This window comes from Carettochelys insculpta, chromosome 3 (genome assembly GCF_033958435.1).
Source record: "Carettochelys insculpta isolate YL-2023 chromosome 3, ASM3395843v1, whole genome shotgun sequence".
Taxonomy (NCBI): Eukaryota; Metazoa; Chordata; order Testudines; family Carettochelyidae; genus Carettochelys; species Carettochelys insculpta.
The window spans coordinates 12,334,991-12,358,884 of record NC_134139.1 but is presented as its reverse complement, the minus strand read 5'-3'; the positions used below and the strand labels follow the sequence as shown (position 1 = coordinate 12,358,884).

The window sequence follows — 23,894 nt, the reverse complement described above, 5'->3', positions numbered from 1 at the left end:
AGGTTATTAAGCTTCAGTGAGGCACTCAGAGCTAGCTTTGTCACCCTAAAGGCATGGTAGTCAGTAGCTATGGTGTAGAAAGACTCCCATTGGTTTTCAGTAGGCTTTAAGTCAAGTCTAGACTGCCCAAGTCTGTTGTGATATATGCCTTCACACACCTCAGGTTTGAGACTCCCTAGGAGGATGGAGAGGCATTACCCCTTATTGCCTTTGTCTCAAGTGTCAGCAAGGACAGGTTATGATGTAGCAGTTATATCATGCAGGGCCTGGAACAGCCCAGCTGGATTCAAACCAGGCCAGGAAAAACCAATTCTAAACTCCCTCCTTCACTCCAAGCAAGTGGCTTGCAAAGCATGACAGTGGCTGAAGTAACTTTCAACAAAGAATTACACTTGCTTATGTGTGGTCTTGGGCAGTCATTGCATTGTGTCCTTAAAGGCACTTAGCCCTGCTTGTGTTCATCCTATTCGACTAGCACCATTGCCAGGAGTTTAAAATGGGAGAATGCCATTAAAAGCAACAGTTCCTTGAATTTGTATGCTGGTGTAGTTAGAGGTGTACTGAGCAAGACCATTTTTTTTATATTTATAGTGAGAAACCTCATGATATAAGCCTGTTTTGCCCTCTAGTCAGTTAGTGCAAACATCAAAGCCATTGCAACCCTCCTTTTGCTAGATGGACAGTCTGCATACTTGTGGGGGCAGAACCATACTCACTAATACTACCTTCACAGATAAATCCTTGTGCAGCAAGAATTCAGTATATAAAAACTGAAATTCTAGGGTTGGAGAAGGCACCTCTAAGCTTCTTATCTTAGAGAACCTATAACTGGACATGCTCTGTTTAGCTGATTCCTCCAAGTACAGTTTTTGGCTTGTAAGTAAAAGCAGCTTGAAAGTGCTCTAGTCATGGGCACATGCTATATAACTCATTGCACCAGTAAAGAATTGTCAGCTTACTCAATGCTCCTCTGTAGCATGAGCCATGGAGCATCAGGCCCCGCCTTCTGCAAAACTCATGGTAAGAACCTAGCAGCACTAAAAAGCAGTGAATGTTTAATGCCACTTAGTGGAAATAGGATGTGGCCAATACTAATAACAGACCACTTCTTAAAACCATTTAATGGGCAGTGGCAGTGCTCTTACACAGCAATTTAAAACTCTAAGTACTAGTTAATGTTTCCCAGGTAGCCATGGCTGTATAGAATTAGCCACCTTATTGAGAGCAGCATCACTGAAGAGCTGGGACCAAAGGTAAGTCAGTGACTTGCCTTTACAAATTAAGCAACTACAACTAAATGTTATGCCTCACCTGAGTAGGCTTGTTGATGCCTGGTGTGACAAGATATAGCAGTTTTAACCCCACTTTCTCCCTTTTCTTTTAAACCAAAAACTTTGTATTTGGGTCAGCCTCGGTTAGTCTCCTATAATCTGTATGTATATTGGACAGTCATTTTGCCAAAGAATGAATGGATGCAAATTGGATACTAGGAATCTGAATACACAAAGCCAGTCAGTGAGCTCTTCAGTGGAATAGGCCCTAGCACCTAAGACCTGAAAACTTGCATTCTAAAACTGACTTTACCACCTGATTACTAAGGGAGACATGGGCATGCAAATTCATTTTCAAATTCAACCCTTTATGCTTGGGTCTCTATCAAGATAGTAATTACCTTGTGGATTACAAGGACTGTTTCCCCATCTTTGATATTTGTTGTGACCTCAGGCAACTCAGACACCTGCAAGTAATTTTCTCCCCCCCTCCTGTCCTAGATGGCTGATCTGTCAGGTTTTGTTTCTATCTTTGTTTGTTTTTATCAGCATTTCCTGATCTGAAAAAGTGGCTCTGTCCCACAAAAGTTCACCACCTACTAAACCAAAGAGGTAATGTTGTTCGATGGGCCCCTGTCATGGCTAAGGGTGGGTACAGAATCTCTTCCTCTGCCTCAATTGCTAATTTAGGTCAGAGAAGGACTACCAGATAAATGGGTTGTCACTGATGGCTTAAAGGCACTTACAGTGCAAGGACAACTGGAGACTGCACTGGACTGGATGCCAGTTCAAACACTTGAATTGCTCCATATTAATTGAAAAATTGGTCTTTGTCCTCAAAGTGCTTTCTGCTCAACATTAACAAAAACTTAAATGCTGTTCTTCAGACTGACTTCTGGAAGCACACAAAAACCCACACAAACACTCCAATTTGTGTGTCAGTCAGCTGGATGTATTACACACTAGTCAAAAGCCCATGAGATGTAGCCATCAAATAGCAGCAGATTTCTTAATAAGCAGGCAACTTACCAGGGGAGTCAATGTTACTGGGCAGTCTGAGATGCACAAAAGTGACTTCTGATGCATAGACTAACCAGAACTAGCACATGATTTATTACTCCTATGATAAACTCTCTGATAACTACATACTATTCTGGCAGATTAACACTGGCCCAAAATTAACTTATTTTAGCAGCTTTCTCTTCATACATAAAACTTGTGAAGATTAAAGTAGCCTTTGATCTAAGACAGTTATTAAGTTTGAAATTTTAACAGCTTTTATATGAAAAACAAAGTTTTCAGACATTACAGCTTATCCAACTTTGAAAGAACTGGATCGCTACATTTGTATGCAAGAAATCACAACAGTTCAAGTTTCCTGGGTGATGCATTTTTACGGCAGGAAGGTCTCATTCTTTATAGCAAATGCATATTTTCAAGTGTGATTTTTGCATTTCCTGGGGTTGGCCAGTCAGTTTCTCACAACCTTAACCTTTCCCTGGCCCTCTCTTGACAGATCCCTGCCAGCTGTGCTGGCAATAGAACTTCTAGCAAATTATGCCCTTTAGTTTTTCTCAGTACTCATGGATTATGTCTACACTCAGAGTGATGGGAGACTATTAATAAAGTGCTGTGGTGAATATGCAGCACCTCCCCTGCAGCAATGTCAAAATTGAGGGAGTAAAGGCACTTCAAGGTGCCTGTAGCTCATGCATGCCAGCACTTCAAAGTTTGACACTTTGAAGTGGGAGGGGGGCAAGTGTAAAGAAGCCCACAGTGTTTCAAAGTCCCACTTAAAAGAAGGGGGGAGGTATGCCCCCATGTCACACAGTATTATTTTGTACAAACTGCTTCATCATCATTTTAGAATAGAATTCAGTCCTTAATATTGTCCTTGTCTGGACATACATTAATGTTCCAAAGCAAATTTTCCAGAAAGTTAAGGTCCCAATAATCCAAACTGCTAGTTCAAAATCCACTGAGTATGAAAAACATTTCTTACACTTTTCTATTCCTATGCCTGGCTATGGCTATTGGTCAATGCCAGCGACCAGCAAGGTCCTGGATGATAACCTTTTTGTCAATGAGCTGTATGTGGTTGGCCACTGTAGCAGGAAAAAAACCAAGGACAGCCAAGATCAGAAGGGCATAGGTAAGAAGTTCTGGCAACAACACGACCTGATGGTTACAGAGGCATGAACAACTTCAGCCAGGTCCTCCTGCTCATGAGTGAAACATTCATAGTACTTTTAACCTTATACAGATGAAAAATGGTGATTATGCAAAGCAGTGCAAAATGAGGCTCCAGGAGTAATAGGGGATTATACTGTAGCAAGGTGCTTTGAAAAGTCTCACCCCTGGATAACTTCTGGCCTGAGTAACTGCTTTAGAAGTATATGCATTCTAGCACATTCAAGTAAGATGAAATCTAAATTAAAGGGGGTATTTCAATTTTTGCAGGTTAGGTCCATAAATGGCTATTAGCCAGGGGTAAAGTATGGTGCCCCTAGCCTTCAGTACAAAGGCAGGAGATGGATGGCAGGAGATAAATCACTTGATCATTGTCTTCTGTTCTCCTTCTCTGGGGCACCTGGCATTGGCCACTGTCGGCAGACGGGATACTGGGCTGGATGTACCTTTGGTCTGACCCCGTATGGCCATTCTTATGTTCTTATACTTCAACTGAAAATGTAACTTAACCTTGAACCGTAATACAGTCTAATAATAATACATGTAAGCAGTTAGTTTGCTTTCCAGAACTCCTTGACTTAATCACCTTTATGTTGTGAAAGAAGGCTTTAAAACATTTATGAAAATATAACAATGGGAAATTTGAGCCCTCTTGCTCCAACATGTTAGTGTTTATTACAGCTGTAGTCAATGAGTTTGCCAGTCTTGAACCATGCCTGGGATCTCTGAACAGACAGAAAGGGATAAACTGGAAAGAACAAATTCAAATAATTTGCCACACACAAGTCAATGCATGTAAAGGGATTATCATCTGAATCTCTCTGGTAGGTAACACCCTAATTGTGCTACAACCTACAATGTATTGGAAAGCTCAAATCAAAAGGGGCCCTGACACAAGCAAGTTGGAAATAATGGAAATTGAGGAGTTAGCTAAAATACACACTTATGAACTTTCCTTTTCTCTGTACCACTAAATTCACTTAGACCATGCATACAATAAATGTATTAAAACATCTGTACCAACATTTTAGATACAACACTGTTAATGGAATAATTTTTAAATCTGGCTTTATGACAGATCACCTTTAAAATAATGCCCTGATACTTCTTTTAAATCAGTTACTACATGGATAAATGATTTCTGTTTTCCTCCTGGTGTCTAAAATGCTATTGTGAAATGGCACTAAACATAGCCATCCTTTCCCCATATAAACCTCTGTTGGATATAGCTTGACTTTCAGCTCTGATGCTCCTGTTTCTCATAACAGTCCTCTTGCATAGGCCAGGGAAGAGTGAGCACCAACAGGCATACTGTGAAACAGACTGCACAGAAGTGCTACTAGAGACACTAAGTCAACAAACTGAACAAAAATGAAGGAAACATCTCTCTCCCTAACCTCTTTCTTATTCATAGTAATCAGTGTGGTTACCTGTTACAACTGTGGGGACAAAATGGTCAAGTTAACAGAGTCCTACTGTCAATTATTAAGATGACTGCTATCATCTAAGACCCAACTTGCCAACACTTATTATTGAGTGTAATTTGAAGCCACCTTACGCAGGGACACTTAGTAAGCTCTGAGTGCAGCAATAGAAGTTTGTGGGAACGGCTTCCATATACTGTCATTTCATTGGTCATATTGATTTTAAGACTGGTCAAAAATGAATTGTATTGCAATTTTATTTTAATTATTTTAGGACTAGGACAATGAAATAAGTTAATTGGCACATGAAATGAACACACAAGTCATAAAAGCAATACTAAGAAGATGTGATATGAGGAACAAATCCCAACGGTGTATCAATAATAGTCAAATACTAAAGACATAGCTAAAACTCAAATACCCAAAAGGAAGCTTTGGTAAGTGGCCCTCAAGCATCACTAATGGCTGATTTTTAATGTTTGTGCATGCACTTTCGCCAGCTTCCCTCCTGCACATGAAGGTGATGGGCTTTGCACATACAAACTTCACTTCTCTCAATGGAGCATGCGTGTAAAAATTCTACCACTTGTGCATGTAGCTTGCTCTAGCATAGCTGTGTGCATTTATACTGAGTCTCTGCTCAAAAAATCAGGCCCTAAATGACTGCTGCACTTCTCAATTTTTAATCTGGCTAAAGTGTTACTTGAAAATATTTTAGGTCAGAGCACTATATAAGAGTACTTTTTGTTAGTATTTATTTGCTTTACAAGGTTCCAAAGACCAGATGAATTAACTAAGTATTTACCCCCACCCCCACCCAAAAAAAAAGGTTAAATGATGAGTTGTTACCAAATAATAAAATGCTGAGTTCAGTAGTATGCAGAAAAATGTCGAACCTATACCAGTTAACTGACAAAAATGGAAGTTTCTTTAGCTTTTTATGTCATCAGGGCTGTGTCTACACTTACCAAAAACTTCTAAATGGCCGTGCTAATGGCCAGATCAAAGAATACTAATAAGGAACTGAAATGCATATTCAGCGCCTCATTAGCATGCCGCAGGCCGCGGCACTCTGAAATTGCCGTGTTTCGCTCCCACATAGCTTGGCTACATGGTAGTTCTCTTCAAAAGGACCCCACCAACACTGAAATCCCCTTATGAGCTCATAGGTGTGAGGGGATTTCGATATTGGTGGGGTACTTCTGAAAAGGACTCCCATGTAGCCGAACCACGCGGGAGTGAAATGCGGCAATTTTGAAGTGCTGCAGCCGGCAGCATGCTAATGAGGCGCTGAATAGACATGTCAGTGCCTCATTAGTATTCTTTGATCTGGCCATTAGCATGGCCATTTTGAAGTTTTTGGAAAGTGTAGATGTAGCCCAGATCTCCAGATGCCAATTTATTAGCAGTATCAAAACACATCTCTAAAGAATGTCTAGCTTGAAATGTTAACATTTTATCTATGAAACATTCATTCACTGTATAATACTACATCCTTGTTTTGCTATGCATTTAAATATCTAAATGCTGATGGGCAAAAATCAAGTGTGCTTTTATTAAACCTCCAACTGATTAAGGCATTTGATGAATCAGTCTCATCCTCAGAAAGTAGAGTAACACAGAGACTACATTTCATATTCTGCATTTTGATCACCTCCCTTTATTCTGAATTGCTTCCTAAAAACTCACTATATGTGTCTGTCTATTGAATACAAGTTTTGTTGCATAGCTGATTTCACCTTGGTAGTATTTAACACCTCATAACTTCTTAAGTCTCCGTAGTTTTAGCTTTCTGGGCTCATCTTCTCCCTCTTTCTTTCTTTTTTGGATAAGTTTCTCTGAAGGCTTGGAGTTAAATTTTAAATAAGAGGATAGAGGCATTAGGGATAATTCTTCAGTGGTTGTGGATACCTCATTTTGGTTTGTTTGTATTACTGGCATATTATTTTGTATGAAAACAGGTCTTGGGGGAATTTTTCCCAAAGTAAGTGACTCTTCATCAGACATGCCTTTTGCCAAGTTTTGCTTAGAAAACAACTTGGGATTCAGTACAGATTTCTCCTCCAAAGATGGCTCTAAACAATTAGAATTGCTCTTTTCCCTTCCTACATCTCTGGGGATTAAATGACCCTGTTCAGAAGATACATTCTTGCAATGGTCTAATTCTTCTTCTGAACCACAGCTCTTTTGTTGATTCTGTGTTTTAGTCACTCTTCGATTTTCTTTTGGGTCTGGCACTGCTGACTCACAGCTACATGGAAGGTTACTGCTTAGAAGTCTCATCTTTAACCACTCTGCAGAGTGAAGTTTTTGCTGGCTGCTAGCATCATCTGGCTGTCTCTGATTAACATGATTTTCCAGTTCTAAGGCAGGAAGTTCTGAGTTGCTCTCAGCTGTACTTATGCAATCCTTTGGTTGTCCTATACTCCTACATTTTACTGCAGACTGAGGATGGGAAGAAGCCTGACGTTCCTTTTTCCTGCTCTCTGTCTCCGAGTCCCCTGAGCCAAGACACACTTGCACTGTGTCCTTGCGGGTTTGAGGTTTGCTCATGTTATCGTTCCTTGTTTTTGTCCTTTTTGCACTGTAATAAAAAAGTGTTTTGTTTTTAATAATAAAGACATGTTATCGTTTTTTACAGTCCTTTTTATAAATTCTCAAAAACGATTAAGGAACCCCATTTTGAATTTGGAGAAAGCTCTCGTGTACCATCTTGACAATGTTTGTCTAGTATGGATAACATCAAGCACTATCCATCTGATTTTCCACTGTAGTAGGGGAATCCTAATTATTCATGACTAACTTGTGAAGAAGTTCAAATTTTATTCCAAGAGGCAGACTAGATTCATTACAGATGTTAGGGGTCAATACTGTATAAGTATATTGAATTCCTTCCCAAACTGTCTAGATAAAGAAATGCTTCAAAATGTGCCTGCGTGGTTTCAAACTATAGATATATACATATACACAGCATGCAGAGAAAGAGGAGTTCGTTTCTAATCTAATTTAGAATATCTCTTGAGAATTTCTCCTGGTACATTTCAAAGTATTACTAAAATGTTCTGACTTCCAGTTGACATCAAGCCTGTTTATCTAGAAGATTCTGATAATGTCAGTGGGTGATACTCCAAAAGGCATGAAAGGAAAAGTGGAATTATAAGACTTGATGGCACATCACTGCATAAACACTGTTCAATTGCATGGGTTACACACAAATCTGAATTTCACATAGGCTGGAAGATTAACATGATGAAGCAGTACAGAAGCTTGTTGGGTTTAAAGTCTAAGATCTCAGCCCAGAATCTGTCTTGCTGAAGCTGCTTTCTGCTGTTCTGCTGATGCAAAACAGCTCAAAAACCAATATATTCTGGCTTTGGAGAATCTGTTCAGAAATGAGGACCACCCTTCCAGTGATGCAAAGCCAACACAGTAATTCCCACCCTAGTCACTTCTCTTCAGCCAGAACAGAGGATGTGACTAGGTCTAACAGGGGTCATCATGACTCACTGCAATCCACTGAGCCCAGGTACAGTAATAATCCTGTAGGGCCACTGGCTCCTCTAACTTGCACCAGAGGATGTCTGGCACACAGCTAGCTGGGGTGCATATAGCAGACTTCAGTAACGTTTTGCCCCAATCTTCGTCCCTGCCCAGTTGCACTGTGTTCACCTTGATCATAGCCAAAGAGCTGACCCATCACTTCCAGCACTATTAGTTGCAGACTCACACATGCGGGTGGGTGTATGGGCCAGGAATCTTTTAAAAAATGTTTTCCACTAGATTCAAACATCACATACATTTGTCTTGACCCAAATTTTCTTTAGAGGAAACCTTTTGGGTATGGCTATTGCTAGGATGGAGATAAATGGGTATGTCTGGTAACCTATAAAACGATAAAGAGGGTTTTTTTATATGCTGCTTCACAGTCAGTTGCCTGCCTGTGTTTACTAGCCTACAGTAGTTCCATATATAAAGAAAAAGGTGCAGGTTACTTAACATTTCACTACATGTGCCAGACTGTATTACTAATTGTGAAATCATATATTTAATATCTTACAAATAGAAAAAAGGAGGTAGACGTACATCTTTTGCAAGATGTCTTGCTTTATCTGTTGAGTTGGAGGAATTTCACACTTCTTATTTTCAGTAGACTGGGCAAAATATTCAGAGGTCCCACTAGAAAGCTTTTCTTTCTGTTCCAAAAGAAAACATACGTTTAAAATGTGAGCCGTTAAGCTGCCATTACTGAAAATAAAACTCCACTGCTAATGCCATGACTTACAGATGTTCTTTATTATTTTTAATCTCAACAGCCTCGAGAATTATTTTACATTTTATAATATTTGGGACTCTGTAGTCAGTTTGCTCCCCTCTCAGGCTCCCACTACACATATTTTGTACGTTAAAATGTACCACAAACAAAAAAGAATGTAATGTAAAGGATGTAGATTCCAAACCATCTGAGGAAACCATTGGCAAATATCTGACATCTCTGTGGCTCAAACTGTGACAAATGCCAGGAATCTCTGTTGCAGACAGTGTGTTTGTCAGTTTTTTTCTGAAGAGACTGAGTGGCGCAGTGGTCTATACCCTTATTCTCTGAAGAATTCCCATAATTTCCCCTATTTACTAAAAATATGCAGAGTATTACTTACTCAATTTAAGTAGGCAAGGGTTAAAACTTTTAATATGAACGTTCTGATGATCAGGCTTGACGTGGTTGGCTACTCTGAGACCACAGGGGGATTCTTTCTGGTCTCAACTAACAGCAGTACCATGGTTTTATATAATTTGGAGATGGGGAAAAAGAAAGGGAAATGCTCTTCTCCTCAAGCTATGAGCATTTCCTCTCACAATGAACCAATTTTACACAGAGTTAGGCTGTTTGCTGACCTCACTGTTAACTCCCGGACACTTTACATCAGTGTAAATCCTCTGAAGCTGTGTACAGAAGGGATAAAACCTTGGCAGAGTAATGTGGCGGGGAAGAAGAAAAGTGGCATTGGAGTGGCTGGTAACTGTCTCTCTTGCAGAATCTCTCCTACCCAGTCTAGTTCAAGAATCCCCTAGGGACCAACCTCTGCAGAAGGGGAGACAGCAGATCTGACTTTGCCTCCTGCACTGCGAACCCCGAAGGGGCAGTTATGCTGCTCGGCAGCCAGCAACAGTTGAGGAAAGCCAAGGACTGTGGAGGCAGAAGGCCAATGTGAAGATTACCACTGCCTGTGACATAACTTGAGAATCTGATGGCTCTGGGGGACTAATCCTGTTTGTTTTTTGGGAGGGGGCCAAACCTCACCTCTCTCCCCAATGCAATGACTCAGTGGAAGCAGTTTCCTGTTTTGTGAGGGGCGAGGAGAGGATGGGTAGGAGAAGAAATCTGGCCATTTGGGTAATTTAAAAATAGTGCAGATGTTACGAGCCTGATTTTCAGATGTAAATTCTATCAACAATTGTTTGTGCATTAATAGTTTCACTAAACCACGTGGAGCCAGACACATGCGCCTACTCTCCGTGCATGGTGGTAATAATGGACACAAGGTCAATGCAGACAATATATATATATCATTTCTGTCTCAAAGCCAAACCCAGTATCCTTATAAGATGAATCCTAAATACTTGCCCCAACTCCTTCCCCCATCAGATGTAATGTGTTCCCATAATGTTGTGAATTATCAAGAAGGGGAGCCCTGCCGGGGGTGGGTAAGAGGCCAAGCAAGTTTGATTTTTATTTTTGAAAGTGAATGGCACAAATTCATAGATTTTTAAGGCAAGGAGTGACTTTGAGAATCATTTAGTCTGACCTCCCACATAACACATACCAATGAACCTCACCCAATAATTTTCCTTGTGACCTGTGCCTGGTTTGAAGTTAATAGTTCAGAGGTGAAACCCTGACAGATTATTATACCACCTGAAACCTTTTATTTTGTTTTCCAATGCTTCCCCCATAAACAGTGACAGAAAAGGGTTAAGGCATTAAAAATAACAAATAAAATGACTTTTATGTGAAACACTTCTGAACATGCCCTATAAGTATTGTAGATGTTGGAGCCACACCCTGTAAGTGCTGTATTTTGAGAGCTGAACAATTAACATAAGGAGTATGAGTCAGTCTCTAAATGACTCTGTGGGAACCAGAGAGCCTTTTGCTATTAGGAGTAAAGTATACTCCCTAAGGCTGGAATAAGTCCATAATAAAAGGCGGAAAAGGTCATAAATAAAAACAGTGGACACTACTTACAACAATAAGACACTCAGCTGTTATTGGTGTTATTTTCTTTATGTTTGCTATTAGGCCTAATCATTTTAGTTAATCTAAAAAAAGATATTTAAAAAAACACTATGTTTTTGGAATACTATTTATTTCCTATGGGAACTCCAAGGCTTGTTGAGGAAAGAAAAAAGGCTAATCTACTCTCATCCTGTCTAGTAATCCCAAATTCCTTTTAGCCAGTGAAATAATTAAAGAAAAATATTCCAGGCATAAAAAGGAGGACAGAAGAAGCAGACATCATATAAACAATGACACAGTGACAGAGAAAAACGTCAAAGTGCCGCCAAACTTGTGACTTGACTCTCAAAAGGCTGCGGGAAGTGGGGGGTTGCTGCTAACAAATTAAAACCAGATTTCTTGGCAAATCGTTAAAGAAAGATATTTACATTTGTATGGAGACTGGGTGGGCACAAAAGATTAAAATGCTTCTTTAGCCCTTGAACTGTCAAGATCCATTAGAAGTCTTGTGTTCTTAAAATTCTAGGGTCAGCTCACTCCTCTTTGTCACTAACTCTCTGCATGTGAGAGCCTTCAGAAACCAGGCTCACAGAGAAGGAAAGGTTACTATTTACAAGCGGAGTCCTCTGAAGTTATTATTACGTACATGGTTAGCCATCTACACGGTTTCTATCACCTCACTTCAGTAGCCAATATTCACTCTATTAATTAAGACTTTTGCAGAGAGGCAAAACTGTTAGGCATGCATCATGATTACTTCAAGGGTTATTAAATATTTCTGTTTGTCAAACCATCAAATCTTTTCTCTGTAATCATAATTTAGAAAGAAAGAAAGAAATTGCAAAAGCAAAGAAGTTACATGATTGCCATCCACAACTACCTACAGAAGAGTCTAGTTTACAGACATTTAACACTGGTTTGCTAAATGAGCTATTTATGTAGCCACGCTTGTGAAAACATCCCGATAGCTAACTAGCTCAAAGAAGATGGAAAGGGTTGGGCATTTAGGAAATATACCCAACAATACAGCTCAGACAGACACTGAACCTTCTTGCGTCAAAGATCTGGGCTGTTGCATCAAAAGGAAAGTTTGTTTCCTGAGCGGACAACTCTTCCCCACTTCCCTGGTCTAGTTTTTCTTTCTAGCTTGTCTCAGCCTGTTTCAATGTTCATCCTGGTTATGTTACAATAAAACCATGTATTAGTGGATAATTACATTTTGCCTCTGGAGCACCAAATTTATTGTTTTAGAACTGCACTTACAGATTGTTATCCGTGTGTCTTGACCTGCTCATCAAGTGACAAACTTAATAGAAAATATCCATGAAGTCAATCAATCATTATTATTTGCATTAGAATAGTGCCAAGCAGTCCCAGAGGAGAAATCAGGACTCCATTATATGAGGCTCTATCAGAGAAAACACCTGCTCAGAAGATCCTATAATCTAAATAGAAAGGACTGACAAAAGTTGAGAGCAAGGAAGTCCTGTTATCCCCATGCTACAGATAGGGAACTGAGGTATAGAGAGCATAAATCATTTGCCACAGGTCACACAAGAAGTCAGCCTACGATGCAGCCTGGAATTGAACACAGGTCATTTGCAGCTCAGTTCAAGGCCTTAACTTGATTTACTCTGGTCTAACTGAGAGAAGAATTTGGCCCAGTATCTCTATTGCTGAGTACAGATTCAATTTGCATTCACTTGTAGCCACTCCACTGAAATTGTAGTTTTGGACTTACTGTCTTGCATTTTCTCTAAATATTCTCTATTGAGTTATCACCTGATGTGCACGCCAAGCCAGAATCCTCCCATAAGACAAGCACAAAGAAAGATGCAGAACACAATTTTGTGTAGATTTATAGAGCTCTCGCTTTTTGGCATGAATCTCCTCTAGGATAGCCATGAAATGGGGATAGTGGGGAGGTAAATATTAAAAGAAAAACAATGTAACACAGCTAGATAAACTGAACTAAAACAAACTATCAGAAATAGTTATTCCTTTTAGTTTAACAACATGCTAAAATTGTAAAACCATGCCTTTCTCTGAAGGGCAAAGTAATTCATATCAAAGGTACTCAGAAAGACTTCTCCGGCTCCATGTGAGTTGAGCACTCCCTTCCATGTGCTCAGGGAAGAGAGTGCCCTTGACCTGGGTAATCAGGTCTGAGAAAATCTACAAACTGACAGGACCAGTTATGGCCATCTCTAGTAAAAAAGGGAACTAAAGTGGATATAGTGAGCATCGTGGACTTTAACATTTATTGGAGAGAATGCTTTTCTCTCCTCACCCATTCTCTATGTGCTGTGCATTGAACGAGCAGAAAGGAAGAGGTGAAGAAAGATAAAGTTCTTTATATTTGGTCTCAGATCAGCTCCTCACTACTAGAGAAATTCCTCTTCCTCTTCTTCCATTCCCACTGATGCCATAGCTGGTTGAAATCAGGGAAGCTCCTAGCAGAAGGTTCTCTAGAACTGCACTGCCAAGAAATTTGTGCAGGATGAAGAGAGCTAGGAGTGCGATGCCAAGGCCAAGGCCTCTTCATTGCTGAGGCTGATCATCCAAAAAGCTGGTGTTTATGTGCATGAATTGTTGCCTTAATTTGCATATTGGGTGAATACACATTGGATTTGACAGAATCTTACTTGGTAACTAAAGATATGTCTACATAGCAATGGATTTTGAGCCTAACCTCCTTGCCCACTGTGTCCACATACTAACTGTATTAATGTAGGGCTCAGACCTAGTATTCCAGGCCTCATAAGGGCTAGAAAGTCTGAGCCCATGTTCTCAGATGGACTCAGACTTTAAGGTCAGAAGGGACCACAGTGATCGTTTAGTCTGACACCTCGGGCACATCGCAGACCATCGACTCACACCCAATCCTGTAATAGACCCTTAACCTCTGGCTGAGTTGCTGAACTGCACAAATCATGGTTTAAAGACTTCAAGTTACACAGAATTTACCACTTATGCTAGTTTAAATCCCTGAGGCAGAGGAGAGCAAACCCCCACCAGGGTCTCAGCCACTCTGACTCAGGAAAAATCCTTCCTGACCCAAATACTGTGTAAGACCCTGAACATGTGGGCAAGATCCTGAGTCTGTATTAAGCTGGGACCTAGGAGCTGAGCCCTACCGCTTTCCTGCATGCATGTGGCCCCCAGCTTGACCCAGGTCCAAGAAACCCTCCAGATGTATCCCAGAGTTTCTTGGGGCAACTTCCTTTGTCCTCTCTTTGCCAACAATCTGTGGTGCACTCTATTGCAAGCAGAAACTACTGCCTGTACAAAGGGTAGCAGCACAGATTGGCTTTAACCCATTGTCTGCTCCGCAAGCATGTGATCAGAGAGCCTGCAGGATTTTCCATGGAGACAGATCAGCAGTAGCTTTTTGCAAAGACAGCTTCTTCTTCCTCATATGTGCATAACCAGGTTTGATGCCCTTACACATACAGTCTCAAGGAGACAGGGAAGTCAGAGAGCAGAGCAAGGACCAGGAGACCGCCCAGGTGAGAGAGCTTGGCTAGGGGAAGGAAAACCTCCTATACCCTGACTGCCCCTTCTCCCTTCAGGGCTGCTGCTCGGTCCCCACAGCACTCCCCCACTGACCCTGGGGCACCTGGGCCATGTGCCCTGGAAGAGCAGTGAGTGGGGGCCAGCCCACAAACCTCTCAGCAACTCCAGCAACAGCTGCTTTGGCTCCTTGTTGCTGCTGTTCAGAGCTTGTCAGGAGCAGGATGCCAGGATGACAGGCAAGAGAAAGTTCCCAGCTGCCGGCACGTTAGGGGTCGTGCATCCCCTGGGCTGGTTCCTCCCTCCCTGCAGGACTGCTACCTGGTTCCACTCTACTCTCCGACCCTAGCTTGTGCCTCTGCATCTGCCCTCCCTGGAGCTGCTTGTGGGAGGTGCCTAGGCAGTACACCCTGTAATGGAAGTGACAGAGAGAGAGACAACCCCCAAGTTTCCCCAGCCTTCCAGGGATGCTTTAATCTTCTCTCCCAGGGTGCAGGGGGGTAGTGCTAAGGGATCCCTGAGGATGCACTTCACTGCTCTGCAGCTGGCAGCAGTCAGGCTGGTGTATACATTTGATATCAAACTTCAGAACAGACAAAAATCAATCAATTAAAAAATCAAACAACAAACCAATCACTGAGCATCCCTTTATAAAAATTAAGCATTGCTAAGTTTCATAGTAATAGTTTACCAGCCCTGGAGGCTGACGTCCTGATGATCCTCAGGGTGTGGATGCTTTCCTGCCAGCGTGACTCAGCCCAGCGGCAGAGAGCGCAAGTCTCAGATTAGACAGCAGTTCAGTAGAAGCCTTCTCAAACTGCAGCCGCGCTATGACACAGCCACCAGCAGAGCTGTACAAAATATGACCCATGAGCCACATCTGTCCTGTCACGATTCTGTGGGCCACCAGTGTCCTGCAGCCCAGCAGGACCCTCCAGCCGGTGTCCTGCCTGCTGTGCCCCTGCATGCTGCTCAGAGTGCCTGGTGGCTGTGGGCCAGTGCGTACGTCTCTTCATGGCACATTCCCTTGTGGGGAGGGGGATCTCTGTGCGTTGCCCCCGCCACCAGCACAACCCTCACAGAGCTCATTGGCCACTGGGAGCTGCCTGGACCATGTTAGGGGCATAGGGAGACCCACTGTCCTCCTCCCTGGTGCATGCTGGGTGCTTTGAGTGGAGTGAGGCATGGCAGGCAGCCCTAGCAAGGAGCTGCCTATGGGTAATGCCTACCCACCACAGCTTACTCTTGGCACCCCACCCCCTGCCCCAGGTCACAACTTCCTCCTGCTCCCAAACCTCTACACCCCCTCCACCAGCTGTAGTCACAACCCCCTCCTGCCACAGGGCACAGCCTAAACCTTCTGCATCCCCTCCGACACCTCTGCTCCAGGTCAGAATCCAGTCCTGCACCTAAACTCTCACCCAGAGCCTGCATCCCCTCCTGCACCCCAATCCCCTGCCCAAACTCCCTCCCACATTCCAGTCCCCTGCCCAGAGCTCCAACCTCCTCTCCAGACCCCAAACCTCCTCTGTTGATATCACAGAAAAGTGCGGCCTTTCACCACTTACCAAATCCTTGGAGTGGCCTCCCATCCAAATTACTGCCCACCCCGGTACGTACCCATGTGCTCCCTATGAGTCCCACCAACAGCACCATCGCAGTAAGGAAACAGGGGAGGCAGTAGAACTTTCCCATAGTACTGTATAGTGTGTCGCTCCGGGGAAGGGGAAGGGGAAGGGCAGTAGGCGCTCTGAAATATTGTAACTTTGAGTAGAGTCTGCACCCCGCAGTGGGGAAGCCAGAGCACTGGGTTCAACCATGAGGTCAGAAAATCCTTAACCAGAGTTAAAATACAGGATAGATGCTGAAAGCCCACAGTCCCCTGACATGGGTCAGCTGACTCGAGTTCCACTAAATCTAGACTTATATTGCTCTATAGCATGGTTGCCCAAACTGGGGGGCATGAAGAAATTCCAGCGGTGCATGAGGCAACCCAGCCCCACCCCGAGTCACTCCCTGCACCCGAAGAAAAAGCTGGCCCTTGCTTCTGGCTTTCAGCCCCTGCCATTTCACACGGGTGACCCAGCACAGACGCTATAAAAAGTAGGCAGATGGCGAAGGCCCACGTGGAGCTAGCTGCCTCCCGCAAAGGTGAGTGAGTGTGTTTTACAGCGGCTGGGGGGGGCAGGGGGATGATAGGATGGGATTAGATGAGGGGCCCACAGTGCCTGGCTTTGGGGGAGAGGAGGGACTCAGGCAGGCGGTTGGGGTGGCTGGCCCATGGAAAAATGATGTGGGGGGGTGAGGGTTTCTTAAAAGTCAAAAGGGGGGTGTGATGCCAAAATGTTGGGAACCATTGCTCGACAGGGATAGCTAAGGGCTCTGGCTGTGGTTCTTACAACAGTGTCCCAAATCTCTGGTTGCGCTTCTGATTACTGCTGCAGGCCCATGTGGCCACAGAGGGGTGGCTAGAGCACTGTCCAGAGTCATGTTAGCCTTAGCTCCAAGCTTTTGGCCATGTGTGGATTGGAGAAATATTCTCTAGTCCAATAGGTCTCAATCTGTAGGCCCCTGGGGTCTCAGAGTCATATTTGGAGCCACCAGCCCTAATGATCAACTGCTCCCCTGCCTTTCCAGTGTCACCTGCACACTGCAGAATAGTTATTCAGTGGGGTGCAGGACGGGCTGACAGAAGGAGTAGGGCTTGGGTTCACTCATGGGAAGAGGAAGGGTGAGGTAGCAGGAGTGGGAAGAGGTGGGTCAGGAGTGGGACCCAGGGGGATGGGGAATATTAGGGTGGAGCCTGGAGCTGAGTATCCCTGGGGAAAATCAGAAGCCAGTTTGTTGGTCAGAACGATGAACAAAAAATCAAGACCCTGATATTTGGCAGAATGGACGGTTCACATAGGAGAGGCAGACCACAGAGAGAATAGGTAGATGATGTAGTAGATTGGTGCAAAGCTAGTCTACAGAAACTAAGCCACTCTGCACTGAACAGGGAAAGATGGAAGGAAATAGTGAGGGAGGCATTGGACACCAATGGGCACTGAGCTCATGGCTGTTGATGACCATGATGAATGTTGGTCCGGGAAAATCTTTAAATCAAAAGGCAAGTCCTTGGGTTGCTCAAGTTGGAGAACCACTGTTCTAGCCTCCACCTCTGGAGGAGTTTAGCCACATAAACCTTGCTTACAGAGGTCCTAACCATAGATACACAGTCAAGAGCATATGTCTTAGCCCTTCTGTGCCAAAGACCACACAGTACAAAAATCTCCATCCCTCCCTCTACTGAGGAAGGGGCAACAGAACCTAACAAACCAAGTGGTTCCATGGGACAACAAACAATAAAACAGTTATGTGTGTCCAGGTCAAAGGTTTGAACACGGGAAACCTGCAGAGGGCACCAAGCAGAAAATTCCAGAGCTCAAGGCTTCACAAAGGAGTCCAAGGTGTAGGCAGACACCACCCAAAGGAACACTGCATGGATGCAGGAGATAACTAAGGAAAGGCAGTAGGCCCAGAAGGGCACAGAGAACTTCCATGACAAAATGCCTCCTCCTGGACTGATGAGGGGTCCTGTGCCTTTGTAGAGACAAGTATGGGTATGTGCACAGGAATAGATCTGAGTGAGAAGTGCAGCCTGAACCTCAGCAGAGGACTTTAGAGGAAGTGGAAAAGAGGCTGTAACCTGGCACCTTGTAGGGAGTCATGATCCAGGGTCTCCTTGCTGCAGCTACTGAACGTGTCCATGAACTATGTCAGAAGCTAGCCCATCCTCATAACTCCGTGCGGAAGAGCCACCAACTAATATCACTAGTGATCTGTGGGATCAAACTGAAAAGAGGTTGGTGTTCTGCAATGCATGGGGTTGACAAGCCCTTGTTTCCCCCTCTGTGTGCTTCTGGAGGTGAAGGCCATCCTGCTCTCCAGCTGTCCTGCATACCTACAGGAGGTGTGCCTTGCCCTCCAGAGCATGAGATAAGATCCCTTCAGGACCCTTTCTCAACACGCTGTAATTATACAGCCTGTCGATATCCAAGTTGTACTCAGAACTTTTCTATGCATTCATGTTGCACACTGTGCCTTTTCTTGCCCTGTTCGCAAGGGTTGCAACTTGCAAGGCACAATGCTTGGGATTCTTCAGCCCCAGGTGTAGGACTCTACACTTCTCCTTATTGAACCGCATCAGATTTCTTTTGGCCCAGTCCTCCAATTTATCCAGGCCCCTCTGGATTCTCTCTCTACCCTCTAACGAATCTCTCGCTCCCCCTAGTTCTGTGTCATCTGCAAACTTGCTGAGGGTGCAATCCAGTCCCTCATCCAGGTCATTAATAAAGATGTTGAATAACACCGGCCCCAGAACCGAGCCTTGCGGCACTCCGCTTGAAACAGACCGCCATCCAGATATTGAGCCACTGACCACTACCCGTTGGGCCCGACCATCAAGCCAGCTTTCTATCCATCTTATAGTCCAAGGATCCAATCCATATTTCCTTAACTTATGGACAAGAATGTTGTGGGAGACCGTATCAAAAGCCTTGCTGAAGTCAAGGAAAATCACATCCACTGACTTCCCCATATCCACAGAGCTTGTTACCCCATCATAGAAGCTAATCAGATTGGTCAGGTAGGACTTGCCCCTGGTGAATCCATGTTGGCTACTTTTGATCGCTTTCACCTCTTCCAAGTGCTCCAAAATGGATTCCTTGAGGATTCCCTCCATTATTTTCCCAGGGATTGAGGTAAGGCTGATGGGTCTATAGTTCCCTGGATTGTCCTTCTTTCCTTTTTTAAAGATGGGCACTACATTTGCCTTCTTCCAGTCATCCGGTATCTCCCCTGATCTCCAAGAGTCTTCAAGGATAATGGCCAAAGGTTCAGCAATGACCTCTGCCAATTCCCTCAGTACCCTGGGTTGCATTAAATCCAGACCCATGGACTTGTGCACATCTAGTTTTTCTAGATAGCTCAGAACTTGTTCCTTCCCCACAGATGGTTGCCCTCCACCTTCCCATACTGCATTGTCTAGGACCGTCATGTGGAAGTTGACTTCGTCCTTGAAGACTAAGGCAAAAAAAGCATTGAGTACTTCAGCTTTTCCTGCATCATCTGTCAGTAGGATACCTCCCTCATCCAGTAATGGCCCCACACCTTTTCTGATAACCTATTTATTGTTCACATGCCTGTAGAAACCCTTCTTGTTACTCTTCACATCCCTTGAGAGCTGCAGTTTCAATCGTACTTTCGCTTTCCTGATTACTGGCTGGCATTTTCTAGCCGTATGTTTATACTCCTCCTTAGTCAACTGTCCACATTTCCATTTCTTGTATGCATCCTTTTTGCATGTAAGCTGACTAAGGATTTCCCTGTTAAGCAAAGTTGGTTGCCTACCATGTTTGCATTTCTTACTATGCAGGTGGATCATTTGTTCCTGTGCCTTCAGTAAGGCTTCTTTAAAATACCGCCAGTTCTCTTCAACTCTTTTCCCCTTCATCTTCATTTCCCACGGGATCCTGCTCATCCGTTCTCTCAGGGAGTCAAAGTCTGCTCTTCTGAAATCAAGGGTCTGTATGTTACTACTCACCTTTCTTACTTTTGTCCGGATCATGAAATCTACTATCTCATGGTCGCTGCAGCCCAGGTTCCCTCCCATTTCTATTTCTTCTATTAGTTCTCCCCTGTTTGTGAGCAGCAGGTCAAGTTGCGCATGACCCCGGTCGGTTCCTTCAGCACTTGTACAGAGAGGTTACTCACCGTAGTAACGGTGGTTCTTCGAGATGTGTCCCCGTGGGTGCTCCACATTAGGTGTCGGGCTCGCCCGGCGCCGCAGATCGGATCTTCCAAGCAGTTTCTGCAGGACCGCGCATGCGCCGGTGCGCGCCGCTCCCTTGCGCGCTCCTGGCCACGTGCACGATCCGGTCCCCGCCAGTTCCTTGACCAACCGCCTCGGATGCTCCTGCAAAACACTAAACAGAGATCCGAAGCGGGGAGGATGGGCGGGTAGTGGAGCACCCACGGGGACACATCTCGAAGAACCACCATTACTACGGTGAGTAACCTCTCTTTCTTCTTCGAGTGTCCCCGTGGGTGCTCCACATTAGGTGACGACCCAGCAGTAACCCAAGATAGGAGGTGGGTAATCGGATTATGTGCAGCTTGTCCCCGAGAGGACCGCTGTCGAGAGACGGGTATCCTCTTGGAATACCCTGTGAAGGGCGTAATGTTTGGCGAAGGTGTCATAGGATGACCAGGTCGCTGCTCTGCAAATGTCTTTTAGCGCAACGCCCGTGAAAAAGGCTGTTGATGCCGCCACTGCCCTAGTGGAATGAGCCCTGAGCGTGGCCGGTAAAGGACTCTTTTTGAGTTCGTAGCACATTTTTATGCAGGATACGATGTGCTTCGAGATTCTCTGCGAAGAGAGACCTTCTCCTTTTGATTTGGGAGCGAGAGAGACTAGGAGTCTATCCGTTTTCCGGAAGGACTTGGTCCTGTCTATATAGAAGGCTAGCGCCCTCCTCACGTCCAGGAGGCGTAGGCGCGCCTCTTTGTTAGAGTTATGAGGCTTTGGATAAAACGAGGGTAAAACAATAGGTTCGTTAATATGAAACTCAGAAGAAACTTTAGGAACAAAGGCTGGATGCAGCCATATGGTTACCGCCTCCTTGGAAAAAACAGTGCAGGGTGGCGTTGCCATAACTGCCGCAAGCTCGCTCACCCTGCGAGCTGAAGTGATTGCGAGAAGAAAGGTCGTCTTTATCGTAAGGAGGCGGAGGGAAACCGTGGCCAAAGGCTCGAACGGTGGTCCCGTTAGCGCATTAAGCACCAGGTCCAAGTTCCACAAAGGTGGAAGCGGTTTCCGAGGCGGGTATAGGTTTACCAACCCTTTGAGGAACCTGGTAACCATGGGATGGGCGAACACCATGTGCCCTTCCTCTTCGTGTCTGAATGCCGAAATGGCGGCAAAGTGGACCTTTAACGAGGATAGTGAGAGTCCTCCTCTCTTGAGGTCCAGTAAATACTCTAATATTACAGGTATAGGCACCGAAAGGGGGGCTAGCTGTTTGGTAGAACACCGTGCCGTGAAGCGAGTCCATTTCTGCTTGTAGGTCTTCCTGGTGGAAGTCCTCCTGCTACTTTCTAGGACTTGGTGCACTTCCTCTGTACATGTGCTCTCTAGGGAGCTGAGCCATGGATTAACCACACTTGTAGTCACAGGCCTTGGGGGTGCGGATGCACTATGGACCCCTGGGCTTGCGTGAGCAGATCCAGTGCCACCGGAAGGGGCATCGGTGGACAGTCCGACATGCGCAGGAGTAGGGGGAACCACTGCTGTCGATCCCACGTTGGGACTATCAGGATAATTCGGGCTCCTTCCCTCCTGGCTTTCTGCAAGACTTTGTGGATCCCCCAGGGATCCCCCAGGGACCCCCGTCCCAGTCCTGCCCTGGAGCAGAATCGTGGGCACTTCTTGTTGTGTTGTTGTGTTGAGTAGCAAACAGGTCTATCTGGGGAAAACCCGATGCGTGAAAAATTGGTCGTAGCAGATCGGGACGGATCTGCCACTCGTGCGTGAGTGCGAAACGCCTGCTCAGCTGGTCTGCCTTCACATTGTGAGCGCCTGGTAAGTACGAGGCTTTCAAGGTTATATTGTTGGCGATGTACCAGTTCCACAACCGGACTGCTTCTGCACATAAGGCACGGGACCGAGCGCCTCCTTGCCGATTTATATAAAACATGGTGGAGGTATTGTCTGTACTGATCCCGACTACTTTGCCTTGTATATGGTCTCGAAAGTGTCTGCAGGCGCTGAATACTGCTCTGAGCTCCAGTATATTTATGTGCAGTGACTAATCCGTGGAGGACCACAGCCCTTGCGTCACCTCTTCGCCCATGTGTGCTCCCCACCCTATGAGGGAGGCATCTGTAGTAAGAAAAACCGATATTTGTGGTTGGTGGAAGGGTACCCCTGTTAGCAAGTTCTTGGGGTTTACCCACCATTGCCCGGATTTGCGCACCTCTGTTGTGGGCGACACCACACTGTGAACAGTGTGTGCTGCCGGTTTGTATACGTTTGCCAGCCAGTGCTGCATGCTGCGCATGTGTAACCTGGCGTTCTGTACTACGAACGTCGCTGCTGCCATGTGGCCCAGCAGCTGTAAGCACGTCAGGACCGGCACCGTAGGGCTGAAGGTGATGACTTGCACGAGGGAGCCGATGGCCCGAAAGCGTGTCTCTGGTAGATACACTCTCGCTGTAATAGAATTTATGCGTGCCCCTATGAACTCTATGTCCTGTGCGGGGTCTATCTTTGATTTTGCCAGATTGATAACCAGGCCGAGCGAAGAGAACGTGCCTGCTGTGACGCATATCATGCGTAGTACCTCCTCCTTCGAGGCTCCTTTGAGTAGGCAGTCGTCCAGATACTGGAATATAAATACCCCCTGTCTGTGCAGGTAGGCTGACACCACTGCCAAGGTCTTGGTGAAGACTCTGGGGGCCAAGGAGAGGTCAAACGGTAGGACCTTGTATTTAAAATGTTCGTTGCCTACCATGAACCGGAGGAATCGTCGGTGAGCCGGATGGATAGTTATGTGAAAGAACGCGTCTTGTAAGTCGAGGGCTGCGAACCAATCTCCATCGTCCAGTGCTGTAAGGATGGAGGCGATTGTGATCATCCGAAAGCGTTGCTTGCGCAGGTACCGGTTGAGGCCTCGAAGATCTAAGATGGGCCTCCAGCCTCCTGTCTTTTTCTCCGTGAGGAAGTACCTCGAGTAGAACCCTTTCCCTTGCAGTAGCTCCGGCACTCTTTCCACTGCCCCTATGAGCATGAGATGGTCTACCTCCTGCTTGAGCCTCGCTACGTGGGAGGCCTCCTGGAGGTGGGGCCTGGGTGGAGGTCGTGGTGGTGGGAGCGACTGGAAGGGGATGGCGTACCCCGTGGCTATGATCTCCAGCACCCATTTGCCTGTGGTGATCCTTTGCCACTGGTCGTAGAATGGTTGGAGGCGATGGTGGAATAACCCCTTCGGATGACCTTGTGCGATGGTAGTGATGGCGCAGCCCTGGATCTGTGTGTCAAACTTGTGGCCTTTGGCCCTGCCCCGAGGACGCACGGCTCTTTTGGGAACGTCACCTGGGAGTTCTGTACTGCTGGTGCTGTTGATGTCGCCCTTGCTCGTAACCCCTGTGGTACTGGGGACGCTGTTGCTGGTACTGGTACCGTCTTTGTTGAGGGTAGTACTTTTTCTTTCTGTATGGAGG

At 45.1% G+C, this 23,894-nt stretch overlaps 1 protein-coding gene across 3 annotated transcripts in view; it reads right to left on the bottom strand.

Moving 5' to 3' along the window:
* Nucleotides 1-6,199: 6,199 nt before the first annotated feature.
* Nucleotides 6,200-23,894, bottom strand: part of SLX4IP (SLX4 interacting protein) — a 167,010-nt gene continuing 149,315 nt past the window's right edge. For all 3 annotated transcript variants that reach the window (XM_074988473.1, XM_074988472.1, XM_074988474.1), the window contains 2 exons: nucleotides 8,969-9,078; nucleotides 6,200-7,469 (listed from right to left, as the gene is read on the bottom strand). In XM_074988473.1, the coding sequence (XP_074844574.1) occupies nucleotides 6,644-7,469; nucleotides 8,969-9,078 (936 nt within the window). In that variant the 3' untranslated portion in view covers nucleotides 6,200-6,643. The remainder of the gene's footprint in view (nucleotides 7,470-8,968; nucleotides 9,079-23,894) is intronic.